Here is a 14595-nt window from a genome sequence, read left to right as displayed (position 1 = left end):
CATGAAAATACCAGAAGCACAACTAACATATGATGCCATAAATGAGGCCTTGGTTGGGATTTCAGCCTATGCATTTTGAAATTTTAGCTCATGCACAGGATGGCTCCCTCTCGTAGCTTTCCCCTCCTCCCTCTTTTGCACCTCCAATCCCACAACCCACTCCTTCTCAACCTGCTTCTCCTGCCCTCTCTTGCAATCATGATTTCCCACCCTTCCCATCTCCTACTACCCAAGCTATTCCCATTACCGTCCCTCACCTTTCATCCGGTCCTTCATTTTCTGGTTTATTCCATGCTCTGCCCCTCCCAGACCCCTCGCTTGGGCATATCAGGCCATGGGACCACCTCATTGCAGACATGGCAAGCCACCACCCTCCTCCTTCACTTGTGGTAGTGGTTCATGTGTAGAAGGAGTTTAGGGAGGCATGCATTCAGGCAATGCAGTTTACCTTTACTGGAAAAAATTACCGACAAGAGCTTTCACACAACACCCTGGGGGGGGGGGGGGGGCTCCCAGCCCAGTTAAAAATAAATAAATAAATTTTAAAAGCCCAGTCCTAGCCAAGCCCTGATTGCATATGAAATAGATTTTTATCCATTTTTGAAGCCCAGTCCTAGCCCAACCCTGACTGCAGCAAATAGTTTGATTTGTCCATATGAAATAGATTTTTATTAATAATTGTAGCCATTTTTAATTTTATCTCAATTTTTTTTCGAACCCCAGGCTATCACACCAATTTTTTTGTTTTTTGGCTACACCCCTACCCCTGTCCCCCCCCCCCCCCCCCCCCCCGTCATATGAATCCTAGCTACGCCCCTGTCGAGTATGTATTGCCCTTCCCACCTTGGCCCTCTCTATCTCTTTCTATCACCTTGTTCAATGGGTCAGAGATTGCATCCCGCATGAATATTGTTGTTGAGCCTCCACGAGATCGGAAGATTTCACTTCGGAGTCTTGGTTTGGTGGGTGCGTCGACCCCCTTGGTTGGCGCTAGTGGTTCTCAGGTGTCTATTAATCTCAATCAGACACCAACCAACCAAAGAAACCCTACACGTTTCTGCAAATGGCACACCCTTCTCGACCGTCCCTGCTATGGGTCAGAGCTTGTCTACTCCAAGCGCCATCCATCACTGTGCCTGCCCTCATAACTTGTTCATTGGCCTCTCATCCATCTCTCCCCAATACTTCAATTCCACCAACACCCTTCGCGTCCTACTCCCCCACTTTATGCTCATCTTCCATTTCTGCTGCCCATACCACCTTTGCTCAGCCCACCCTCGCTGCACCTCCCCGTGCTCGTTCACCAATTCTCCCCAATGCTTCTTCATCACCCATCCCACACTCTCGATGTCCCTACCCTTGTTGTTTCCCCCTTTCACCTCCACCCATCTCTTCCACACCCTATCACCCTTCTTTCAGCAGCCCAATCTCTAGGCAATGTTTGCCACCTGGTTCAGATCTTCTGACTACGGGTAGTCCCTCTCTAAACAACCTACACAAGGTGCCTTCAGTGGTAAATTCACCACATGTAGTGGTGGCTTTGCCACAAGCAGAGGCTACTCTTGACCTCTTCTGCAGCAGCAGGCTCCTCCCGGAGCAGTGTGCCTCCCCTCCATGCATGTTCACTGGCAACATGTGTGTGGTGTGCAACACTGGTACACCTGCTCTCTTGATTGGTGGGAGTTACGGTGAGCACCGTCTACTCTTGAGGCTTGGAGTGGTCCTGCTTTGCCCACTTTAGTGGATGCAAGGAACGGTCCTTCTAACACCTGTTGTCAAAGCAACTACTGCATCAACAGTTGATCCCATCTCTTCCTCTACTCAAAGCATCGATAGCCAAACTTCTCTTTCTTATATGTTTGTGCATCACAACGCAGAAGATCCTATTGGAGAGACCTTTTTTTACAACCTTTTTTATTCTGTTTCTCTTCCAGGTTTGTAGCAAAGATCCTGTTATGTTACATTCAAATATGGTCTTAAGATCATCGATTAAGGAGACTCACCGTACCTTTGAACAGATACTTTGTAATACTCTGCTCCACTTGCACAAGCTAGTTGCACAGCCGCTTATTCCAGGTTAGTGGTGGAAAGCGCTAAAAAGTTGGTTTTGCAAAAAACACTGAAATTAAGATACTAAATGTGATCTCCAACTAATATGCCTTAGGTGTCTAAGGAGAAGGCATAGTCTCCATCTTGTTGGCTCTTTACCAACGGGATGAGTGAGATTCATTAAAGCTTGTATTAATTTAGATGTTTTTTGTTTCTTTAAAAAAAACATGTGATGCCATGAATCACTCTTGGGTTACAAGTGAGGCTCTGCACCACTTGCATCAACTTTTCTATCATGTAACTAGGTATAATTGAATTTTTTTCAAAAAAAGAATTTTCTTTTGTAATAAACAACCTGTACATGGGAAACATCAGCAAGATTTTTACCACGTTGCCGAAAGCAAAGGATAACTACAACCGACCAAAATTTTGCTGGCCTCCATAAAAAAAAGGAACAAGTCAATGAAATTTGTTTATAAAGGAGCTATTTTGAGTCAAATTCACATTGTAACCGACAACTTATGTTCTAGAAATTGCCAAACAAACGCACGTCATATAATTTATACAATGACGCAGATTATCAAGAATATAACATGAATCTCCACATGTTCTCGATGCAGAAAAAATTACATAAATACAAGGCAGGTCATACCCCCTGCAAACCTGCATACCCCCTTCGGATTTCAATCACCACAGAGACCCCAGAGTAACGGTCAACCCATTACTGCTGATTCAAAAGAGGGCTCTCTTCTTTGACAAGGACGAATAGCCCTCCATCACCCCTGGAAATTCGCAAATCTTTGTCAAGATATGTTGTCACCAGCCATGACTGTGATCTCTCACCAGGAATTGGAACTTTAAGTGGTGGCTGGCCAGAGATTACACGTGAAATGTTTGCCACAGCTTCCTGAACGGGATTGAGTGACTGCTGCAAAGGTGACAAGTCCACTTTCTGGCCGAAGGCATCAAAACTTGGCGGTAGATCAAGAGTTGATGATATCTCAGGTGGCTGGAATATTCCTTCCTCAAATTTTACCTGCGATTGTTAAAGAATCAGATTTTAATGATATCTAACAGGAGAAATAAATTGATCAGCATCAGTTTAGCCAGGAAAAAAAGATAAAAGTATAATGCGCTCAATAAAGTAAATGAATAATCAAGTTAGACAGGCTATTCCCCAGCAATCCCTCAAATAACATTTACATTTTAGAGAACCTGTATTCTTGAAGGGCTTCGAATCTCAAAAGATGCAGAGGCGCTGAAGGAAAATGTGGCAAGAGGGCTTGAGTATGTTGCAGTATTTAGGACGTTAAGACTGCTGGTATCGATTGTCTGGGATATCCTTTTGAGTTTCAATAAAGAAGTGGAACCAACTGCTATAAGGGGCAACAGCTCTGAGAAGGCAGTGTACCTTTTGAAAAGACAACAATAATAATCAAGTTAGGAACTACACCAACAGAAATAGCACAAGTAATAGAGATGGGATCAGGTCAGAGTGTGATCTGACGGTAATACCATCAGAGCACCTTTGGATGCCGTTGATCTCAAGATGAACAACATCCAAACCTACGTAGAATATGATGCTCATCAGTTGGATGAACCCCATTTTTTTTTTCCAATGTTGTTCGTGCTTCAGACGGACGGCATCTGGATGGATGGTTTAAAATGAATGGCTCACAATGAGCCTTATTCCCGGTTTGATGGGTGTTTATTTTTAAGATGAACGGCATCCGAGGTGCCTCTGACCTGATCCTCTCTCCAAATAATCATATGATCTCATTTCCAAATCTCAAAAATGGGAGAATTCCGACAAGACTAATCAGGATAATGGCATGCACAGATGAACAAATAAAAAGGTTTTCAATAATTCAACCAAGGAGTTTATCAAAAAGAAAAAGAAAAAGAAAAAGAAAAAGAAAATCAACCAAGGAACAACATAGCAGCTTTTGTATGTTCTATGCCTAGTAATTCAAAAGAGAAATTCCAAAATCTAGGATTTCACCAAAATGGTGGACGACAAAGAATGAAGGTTCTTAAAAGACCTGTTGAATCCCAGCCACATAATATCTATGGTCTTCCTAAGAACTAATGTGCATTAGCTAGGATATTTCATCAAACATGGAGGCCACATGACATGGAGACAGGCATGCATGCATGCTCCAGAAATTGTGTGTGTATATATATATATATATATATATATATATATATATATATATATATATATATAGAGAGAGAGAGAGAGAGAGAGAGAGAGAGAGAGTCAAACGGGAGAAGATCGGAAGAAGAGTATAGTCTTTGGGTTTCTTTCATTGGAATTTTGTTCCTACTATTAGAATAATACATGGGCTTAACTTTGAGTTGATTGAAATTAAAAAAGAAAAAGACATTGGTAATTTCCCTTTTCTGTTTTGGGGCTTGCAGATTGGTTATATCATCCTCATTGGTGAATTCTTGGGATGAGCTAGACTTCAACTGATGCATGCAATATAATATCCATATCTAACACTTGAGTGGGGTTAGTTTGATGCAAATTTAATTTTCTATATAAAAATTTCAAAATTGAAATAAAAAACCTTTTTCACTATGGTGTCAGTCGGGTCTCTCTCTCACAGGGGTATTGACCCTCATCTTAGGGATGTAGGGAACATTAGTTGTATTCAGTATTTCTAATCTTTAGAAAAGGGGGCGGGCAGGTTAAGGAGTCTTCCTTCTCTTTCCCTATGTTTTTCCCTTTTATTTTGGCTAGTACACATAAAGATCCAACATCACCTGCACCAACACCCAACAGTAGTGCCATTGACATTTACATCACATGGATACTCCTTTTCGCTCCCTTACCGTATCCCCTTCAATAGTACCCACAATGGACAAAATCCATGAAGATGGCTGTAACCCCACATCCAAAGCCATATTCATGTGACCTTCAGCCAAGACATCATGTTTCTAACACATGTTTTTTGCTATGTTATGTGTTAATCAGGTGCTCCTAGGAGAGGCAACCCCAAGCTGCACAAGTACTATGTTATAAACCTCTCTCTCTCTCTCTCTCTCTCTCTCTCTCTCTCTCTCTCTCTCTCTCTCTCTCTCTCTCATGCCCGACTTGCCATTGCCCAGGTACGCCTTCTCTTCCTTTTCCTCCGCCTCTTCTTCTTCTCTCCCCTTTAGCCGCCTCTTTTTCTTCTCCTCTCTCACCCTCTCTATCTCTCTCCCCCTCTTTTTCTTCTCCTCTCTCACCCTCTCTATCTCTCTCCCCCTTCCTCCGCCTCTTCTTTCTCTCTCTCCCTTCCTCGGCCTCTTCTTCTTCTTGTCCTCTCTCTGCCTTCCTCCGCCTCTTCTTCTTCTTCTTCTCTCCCCCTTCCTCCACCTCTTCTTCTTCATCTCCTCTCTCTCTCCCCCTTCCTCTGCGGCTCCACCTCTTCTTCTTCTCTGTCTCTTTTTCTCTCTCCCCTTTCCTCTGCCTCTTCGTCTTCTTCTCATCTCCCCTTTCCTCTGCCTCTTCATCTTCTTCTCATCTCCCCCTTCCTCCGCCTCTTCTTCTTCTTATGTCTCTCTTCTCTCTCCCCTTTCGTATGCCTCTTCCTCTTCTCTCCCCTTCCTCTGTTTCTTCTTCTCTTTGTCTCTGTCTCTCTCTCCCCTTTCACCTGCCTCTTCTTTTCTTTCTCCCCCTTCCTTCGCCTCTTCTTCTTCTTCTCTCTCCCTCGCTGCCTCTTTTTCTTCTTCTTCTCTCCCTATTTTTGTTGTAATTGCTCTGTCACAATTTTTTTGCTGCTGCTAATTTTGTGATTGTGTGCTGATTGAACTGTTATTAACATGTGAGTTTAATAATAACAGGTTTACCATGCACCTATGCTTCACGACAGTGGTATTTTGTACTTTGTATATTTGTCGATTAATTTTATCTTGGATATATCTTTGTTGTTGGTCTCAGTAATATTTGTGCAGGTTTTGTAATAGAACATGTTTACTATGCTTGATGATAGCAATATCTTAGATTTCGTCCATTTGTTGTTGATTAATTTTATGTTGGTACATGTTTGCTGTCAGTTTTAACACTTTATTTTAAGAATTTAGATTATTTTTAAATTATTTGACATTTGTTGATAGTTGTTTGCCTTGTTAATTTAATTGTTTTTAATATTTGGGCAGGTTTTGTAATGTTCGGCATGTTTTTTTTTTTATCTTTTGCTTATTGCTGATTGATTTTATGTTACATGTTTGTTACTAATTTTAGCAGTTCATTTGCATACAACAACAACAACTACGCCTTCATCCCAAAACTGAAAAATCAAATTAATTATATGGGGCATTCCGAGAATTGAACTCGGGACCTCTCGCACCCTAAGCGAGAATCATACCACTAGACCAAATTCCGAGAGTTCATTTGCATATTTTTTTATATATTTTTAATTAAGGTACCGACTAGTCTGCCTAGTCACGCTTAGTCTCCGACTAGTCCTTTTAGGGGTCCACCGAATAGGCACTGCATAGCGCTTTTGACTACATAGCTTGGTCCAATATCCGTGTTCATTAGCTCACCACAAAAGCATGTATTTTCAATCCCTAGTTGCAATGGTCTCCAAAATCTGTGGCCACAACAAACACCATGTGCAACCTAGTCCACACTTTCTCAACTAAAGAAAGTAACAGTCCACAAACATTAATCCTCCCTTTTCAGTCGAATTATTATCTCCTGATTCCTGAACAAGCATCCCTATGTATCTCTCAAAACCAAAATATCAATAATTAAAATAGATATCTGAAACTGCATTCAATGCCTCTTCCTATGATGAAGTCTTCCCATCATATGTGAAACAACCTCTCAAAATTTTCAAAGTAAACTATAATTCCTTTCACTACAATTATCTTATATATCAAACATTCAAACAAGAACAGGGGAAAAAGAATATAAATCAAATATTCCAACTAACTGAGGAATAACCAACACTAAAACAATTAAAAAATCGCACACAAAATCGAAGTTCACGCCTCCTTCCAATTAATCATCTAAAACAAAGAAAAAAATCAACTGGGGATCAAACTATCACTAAACACGGCACAAAATCAACTGCAGTTCAAAAGAAAATGCAAAATCAACAAAAAAAGAAGAAGGTAAAATACTTGAACCTCAAAATGACAAATGAGATGAAACAGAACAACTTACACAAGAACCCAATTCCCGTTGAGTTCAGGAGCCTCCACCGGCGCCGGGGTCGGGTTCGCCGCCTCCAACTGGTTAACTAGCTCCACGACCTCTACCCGGACTTCCGACGACGCCCGCCACCCGAACTCCGTCCCTTCCACCGTATCCACAAGGCTCTGCTTCAACTCCCAGAGCGCATCCGGTGCCTCCGCCACGCTCCCATTGCCGGACGCGTAACCGCCATTGCCGTCGCCTCCTCCCCACTCGTCCTCGTTCTTCGGAGGGTCGGCCCCGGGAACCCTAACGCTATCGCCCGCATCCTCGCCCACAGCCGCCCTCTCCCCCCACTCGTCGACAGACCTTCCGGCCGATGCGAAGGAATCCTCCGGGCGACGGGCGGCTCCGCCGGAAATCGGCCCCACGGCCGGCGTCTCGCCGCCGTCGAGGGCGGAAACGAGGCGGAGCAGCGGCGATCGGGAGGAGGTTCGGGGGAAAGAGAGGAAGGGAGAAGGCGAGAACTGCCGGTGATTTCTAGGGCTTTGTAGGAACAGAGAAGCCGTGGAAGAAAGCACCGCCATTTTTGTCACGAAAATCGGGAAAAAGGTGCGCGAGCCAAACGGGAACGGAGACGATGACGGCTCAGAGGGAAGATTTTAAATATCACAAGGAGATTACCCCCCACGAGTCGCTTATACCCCCGTCCATTCAATGAAATAACGAATACCACCGCCAAGATTTTCGGGTATCTCAGGGGTCTTTTGGGGAAACGTGGTTGGAACCTTCTCGATTCTACACGATTTTCTTCCAGTATAGCCAAGTTTTGGCTGCTATAAACTGTTCGGATTCGGTTTAGGATTTATGTTACCCATTCTACATGAATGGATACAGGTTCAGATCCAAAGTTTCACAGAGAATTTCCTTACTACCTTTGGAATATCAGAGATGTCAACTATTTGAATTTGGGTCAGATACCTGATGGATCCAAATCCATTCAATTGGATTCAGCAAAGAATATATGGCATCTGATTAATAATTAGAACCGGGTTAGGTTAAGAGCTTTAAGCTAATTGGATCCAGATTTGGTAGTTATCAATCGAACAATGGACACCAGTTAATTATGTCACGGTGACACATTGGCACAACCTGAACTGAATGTGTTATTTTAGCACTTTTAGTAATTTTGCAAAAAAAAAATTTGTTAATTTCAATAAACAGATTAAAATATAAAAATTAATTTTATTTGATTAAAAAAAAAAAACCCATGTCATGATGTCTTATTTTTCAAAAAAAAATCACGAACTCGAGTCGTATATTCTTTTAGTTGATAGAGAGTAATTAATAAATATGATTGTGCATCCTGATATGTCCAAATTAAAGGCCATATATTCTTTTATGCATTTCATAATAAGAGCATACATTTTTTATATGAAATCAAAGTTTTCTTTCTTTCTTTTTTTGTAGAAAAGTATGAACACAAAGAAAGAGACGTGGAATTTTCCTGCCCAACAATCTCGTGATCTTCTTGGGGGGAAGGAGCACTACAAACAACGTATGATACAAGACCCCCCAGGGCCATAATTAACTGAAGGCTGGATATTTACGAGTCTGCTTTTTCTGTTTATTTCTTTGAAAGAAGATTTTATGAGGCACTTGTTAGTAGTTGCCTCTCAATTTCTTTCGTTTTTTAGGCAGAGATTTTTGGCACACCAAAAGTTGAATGTGCATACACCACAGAATCCTTCCTACAAGATTTGCAATACTTTTAATATGTTTTATTTCTCAATTCATAAAATTTTTGTAAAGGCAAATCAGACCTGTACGTAGTGAATCGGCTGATACCGATTCTCAAGTGAAATGGTTCTGAATCCGCCAAAAAATAATTAAAAAAAAATATTACGTGTCAATCATGACACACGTTAAAGCTATTAAAATAATATTAAAAAATTAACTTGAAAGTTTTTTATATTTTATTAAAAAATAGCAGATTCAGGTCAGTATCGTATGGATTTTCCTGGTGATACGCGGTCCGATACTGACAACACTGTTTCAAGGAGTTCCAGCACCCTACCTTCATGAGAAACACCGAATTTGGTTTCAAAATCGCCATACCCAAGTGAAGGTAATTCTCTCTATTATATGTGTGCATGTGTGTGTGGTTTCATAGAGTCACATTTCACAATTTCGATCATATAAAAAATGGTGAGCCATATTCAAATCGGTGCTTCTTACTGGGCACAACATGACTGTAAGGATAACATGAGAGCCTTAAATGTGAGAACTTTAGGCTTCAAATGGCCATAAGAAACTGCACCTGAACTACCTGTGGGAATCCAAGTGGGGATATCTCTTTCTTGGAAAGAACAAGTAGACATATCACATATGAAATACAGTGTCTTCTTTTACAGAACATCTCTCTCTCCTTTTACATTTTACCTACTATTGCTTCTATAAAAAAAATTTACTTGCTATCTTCTCAATATTAGATTAGTGCATGTCTTGTAGTAAAAATGAAAGTTGGGAGGTGGTCTCTTTCATTCGACCAACTTTTACATTTGACAAGACCATGCTAAACATTTCATTTTGTATGAGACTTGACAATATATATAACCATAGATAATCTTTCCATTTAAGCTTTCAAGATGGTTCTCGTTGTAAAATCTAAAACTCAAAGAATACACACAATCTCAGCTCGATCGGTATAACCTATGTATGTCTCTATCTCAACGATAGAGATATGGGTCACCTTCGTTTTTATTAAATCCCCCAATAGTTACAAAATTTTGGTAAGTTAAATAACTTGATCCTAATCTAAAGGGATTACATAGCATATTGGAAACTTTCTTTATAACAAGATTACAAGAACCATTAGGATAACTTTCCTCTTTGGTAGCTAACCTGTAGGATTGGGTTTCCTGATCTCCTAGGCTTCTAAGCTCTTCCTTAGGATTACACTATAGCTGCTTTGAGAAATTCAGAACTCCTTTCATCAACAGGACTCTTAACACGCTTGCTCCAAAAAAGATGAAATTTTGGTCCTGGGAGCAGTTTTGTAAGTATATCTGTAATTCGATCTTCTGAACGAATGAACTGGACTTCAATTTTTTTCTTAGAAACTTCCTCTCTTACAAAATGATAATCAATTTCAATGTGCTTAGTCTTAGCATAAGATAGGTAGGTAGCCCCTAAGTTATCACACCAGAGAATATAGACTTGAGCAGAATTAATGTAAAGCTCATGTCAGCTTTAGTACTATAATGAGCTATTGTAGGCTCCTTTGAGAAGTTCCAAGATATACGTTTTGAACCCAAGAATGTAAGATAGCCTCCTTTAGACCTGCAGTAGTATGGGCAACCAACTCAGTCAACATTTGAAAAACCAGCAAGTCTAAAAGAATTAAACTTCTTGATGCATAAGTTGTAGCTAAGAGTTTGCTGAGATATCATAAAATCCTTTTGACGTGGGCATAATGCTCTTGAGTTGGTTCATGCATGAACTGACACCCCTTGTTCTTCACAAAGTAGGAAATGTCAGGTCTAGTAAAGGTGGCATATTGCAAGACTCCAACAATACTTCTGTATTGACACTACAACAAAGCAGCAGATTAGCGACGACCACATTCCGTCGCTAACAGCCGTGGCGACGGATTAGCGACAACGAGGCGACGGTATGCTTACGTCGCGAATATTTCGACGCTAACTGGCGATAGATTTATTCCGTCGCCAGGTCCGTCGCTAATTGCGACGGACTAACGAGCGTTGTATTCCGTCGCCAATCCGCCGGTACTAAACGACGACCACGGCTTGGCGACGGATTTACTTCTGTCGCTATGCCGTCGCTAGATTTATATGAATAGCGACGGATGGTTCCGTCGCTAATCCGTCATAAACACGAAAAAAAATAAAAAAAATTTATTTGAAAATTAAATACCGAGAACGGTATAATTTATATTTCATGTACAATTTATATTTCCTGTAAATAAAAAACAAACCACAAAAAAAAATCCATATAACAAGAATCTACAACAATTAATCGTTCCACCTTAAAACTAACAAGTTTAATTATTTACAAATGAACAATTACAATTAGGAAACATAAAAAAATAGAACTTCTTCAACACAGTTCTCTAATCATCGCCAAGATTTTGTGCGTCTTCTTGTTCATTGTCTTTATCTGTCTCTTCAGCTCCACTACGCTGATTATCGCTAGCAGCCTACACAAGAAAAGAACAGTCAGTATTGATAAACAAAATATAATAAAATAAATTACACACTATATGTGATTCTATCATGTGCTCATGTGTGATCTAAGGCAATAAAAAAACTCTATATGTGATTCTATCATGCTCATATGTGCTCTAAGGCAGGCAAAAAGTTATATATGTGATTCTATCATGCTCATATGTGTGCTAAGGCAGTCAAAAAATTGAATATGCGATTATAGCATGTTCATATGTATTCTAAGGCAGCTAGAAAAACTCTATATGTGATTCTACCATGATCAGATGTGCTTTAAGGCAGGCAAAAAACTCTATATGTGATTCTACCATGATCAGATGTGCTTTAAGGCAAGCAAAAAACTATATATGTGATTCAATCATGCTCGTATAAGGCAGTCAAAAAATTGAATATGTGATTATAGCATACTCATATGTGCTCTAAGGCAGGCAAAGCAAAAAAATTTATATGTGATTCTATCATAAATGATATATGTTCTAAGGCAGTAAAAAAACTGTATATGTGATTTGTGCATGCTCATATGTGTTTTAAGGTAGTCAAAAAACTGAATATGTGATTATAACATGCTCATATGTGTTCTTAGGCAGTCAAAAAACTGAATATGTGATTATAGCATGCTCATATGTGCTCTAAGGCAGGCAAAAAAACTTTATATGTGATTATAGCATGCTCATATGTGCTCTAAGGCAATAAAAAAACTCTATATGTGATTCTATCATGCTCATATGTGTGCTAAGGCAGTCAAAAAACTGAATATGTGATTATAACATGCTCATATGTGTTCTTAGGCAGTCAAAAAACTGAATATGTGATTATAGCATGCTCATATGTGCTCTAAGGCAGTCAAAAAAACTTTATATGTGATTCTATCATGCTCATATGTGTTCTAAGGCAGTCAAAAAAACTTTATATGTGATTCTATCATGCTCATATGTGTTCTTAGGCAGTCAAAAAACTAAATATGTGATTATAGCATGCTCATATGTGCTCTAAGGCAGACAAAAAATTTATATGTGATTATAGCATGCTCATATGTGCTCTAAGGCAATAAAAAAACTCTATATGTTATTATAGCATGCTCATATGTGCTCTAAGGCAGGCAAAAAACTCTATATCTGATTCTATCATGCTCATATGTGCTCTAAGGCAGGCAAAAAGTTATATATGTGATTTGATTATGCTCATATGTGTTCTAAGGCAGACAAAAAACTGAATATGTGATTATACCTGAGAGGGACCTGGAATCGAAGATCCCCTATTCAGAACAAGATTGTTGATCTCATTTCGGAGAAAGGGGGCGACAGTGTCATGGAAGTAGTTACTCAGTGATTCCGTAACGATCTGACCTACATCATCACCGGAAAGAATAGTCTGCTGCTTGGAGATTATGTCGGCGCAAGAAGTCGGTGAGCCGTAACTAGAAGAAGCAATAACTGGTGAAGTGTTCATATTACTCCCAAACCCGAACACGCAACCTTTTTTGGGTTCACCTGCTGCAGTCACCCATGCTGTAGGATCAAATGATGGATGCTGAGTAGCGTCATCGCCATATCGCTCTACCATCTGTTGCTCATATGCCTCCTACAAAAAAATGTTTAAAGTATTCATTAATAATTAATGATAACATTATGATAACTTGCATATATATTGCAATGATTATTAATAGAATAAATACATACCGTTGTCGTTCTCGCCTTCTCTGATACGAAGACTCCCGTGGTCTTCCGTTTATATGTTTCAACAAACACATCCTTATATGGTACACTGCCTCCTTTTTCTGCTTCCAGCGAAGTTAAATGACAAAAGATTTAGTACACAAGTTTGCAACAATACTTATAAAATTAATATTATATATTGATGAGTTACCATTTTCTTCAGGTGGCTCCCAAATGTCTTAGATCCACCTGTGTGTAGATGGGCTTCGGGCATCTTTGATCGATTTTGTGCAGCCTTCGCAGAGCGATTTCTAAATGCATCTCCCACCCACTTATCGCACATTTCATCCCAGTAATCTCTCCTGATAGTAATAGGGCCATGGCCCTTCCACAGTAATGAATCATCTACTACGCCAGATATTTTTTTTGCTGCAGTCTTCATAGTGTGCAATATGTCTACAAATCGATTGGCAGCCACCTTCTGTCACACCTTTCATGCATCATTTTCTTCCACCGTAGTTGCGAAGCGATTCGAAGCCTACAAATATTTTCAGAAAGTTAGTAGACATTACTTAAATAAATTAAATATAAAACACATTAACTATGAGGAACAACTGTATACCACAAATGAGGACCACAATCTGTCTAACACCTCCTTTGGGTACTCTTTCCATTGAGCAACCGGACCTGGTAGATGTTGAAGAAGTGAATTCCTAATCTCCCGTACTACTTCTTGTGGCTCAAACCTCATGCTGCACATGAATTGTTACACAGTAAATATCAATATAAAATATTTATAAGATATGCAATAATTGAAAACAAAATACTTACGGTCGATTATCGATATACACTATTCGAATGAGTCTTCTTGTGCCAGCCTGAGAAGACTTTGTTTCCTGTGTTGGCTCTTGACTTGTGTGATCAACTGGTGTAGGTGGGTCGTGTACAGGCACAACATCATTTGTAAAAAAATATGTTAGAAATTCTCAGAATGCGCATTTGAACTAATCAAACATCCAATTAGTTATATGATATACCTATCACAGGAGCCCGTGAAGATGAAGGTTGAGCTTGACTACTACTGGATGAGCGACCACTATAACCTCCACAGACCATATTCTAACAAATAGCATATGTCATACAATACATTCAAATAATTCACATCAAGTATTATAATGCATTCAAGTCATTCACATCAAGCATTGCAATGCATTCAAATCATTCGCATCAAGTATTACAATGCATTCAAATAATTCAAATCATTCACATCAAGTATTGCAATAATTCAAATCATTCGTTGTATAAATTATAATACATTCAAATAATTGAAATCATTCACATCAAGTATTGTAATGCATTCGAATCATTCGTATCAAGTATTACAATACATTCAAATAATTCAAATCATTCACATCAAGTATTACAATGCATTCAAATCATTCGTATCAAGTATCACAATACATTCAAATAAAATTTTTAATCATTCACATCAAGTGTTGCAATACAACTCATGCAT

The 14595-nt window shown here is 39.5% G+C and overlaps 1 protein-coding gene across 1 annotated transcript; it reads right to left on the bottom strand.

Annotated features, from left to right (window-relative positions):
- Positions 1-2517: 2517 nt before the first annotated feature.
- LOC149845254 (plastoglobulin-1, chloroplastic-like) lies at positions 2518-7849 on the bottom strand. Its single transcript, XM_089995648.1, has 3 exons — positions 7211-7849; positions 3265-3460; positions 2518-3085 (listed from the first exon to the last, which is right to left on the bottom strand). Exons 1-3 carry the CDS (start codon positions 7765-7767, stop codon positions 2771-2773), a joined length of 1068 nt encoding a protein of 355 aa, XP_089851774.1. The 5' UTR covers positions 7768-7849; the 3' UTR covers positions 2518-2770.
- Positions 7850-14595: the final 6746 nt, after the last annotated feature.

Source organism: Nuphar pumila, chromosome 2 (genome assembly GCF_984573655.1).
Source record: "Nuphar pumila chromosome 2, dmNupPumi1.hap1.1, whole genome shotgun sequence".
Taxonomy (NCBI): domain Eukaryota; kingdom Viridiplantae; phylum Streptophyta; class Magnoliopsida; order Nymphaeales; family Nymphaeaceae; genus Nuphar; species Nuphar pumila.
This window is presented reverse-complemented; position numbering and strand designations above follow the sequence as displayed.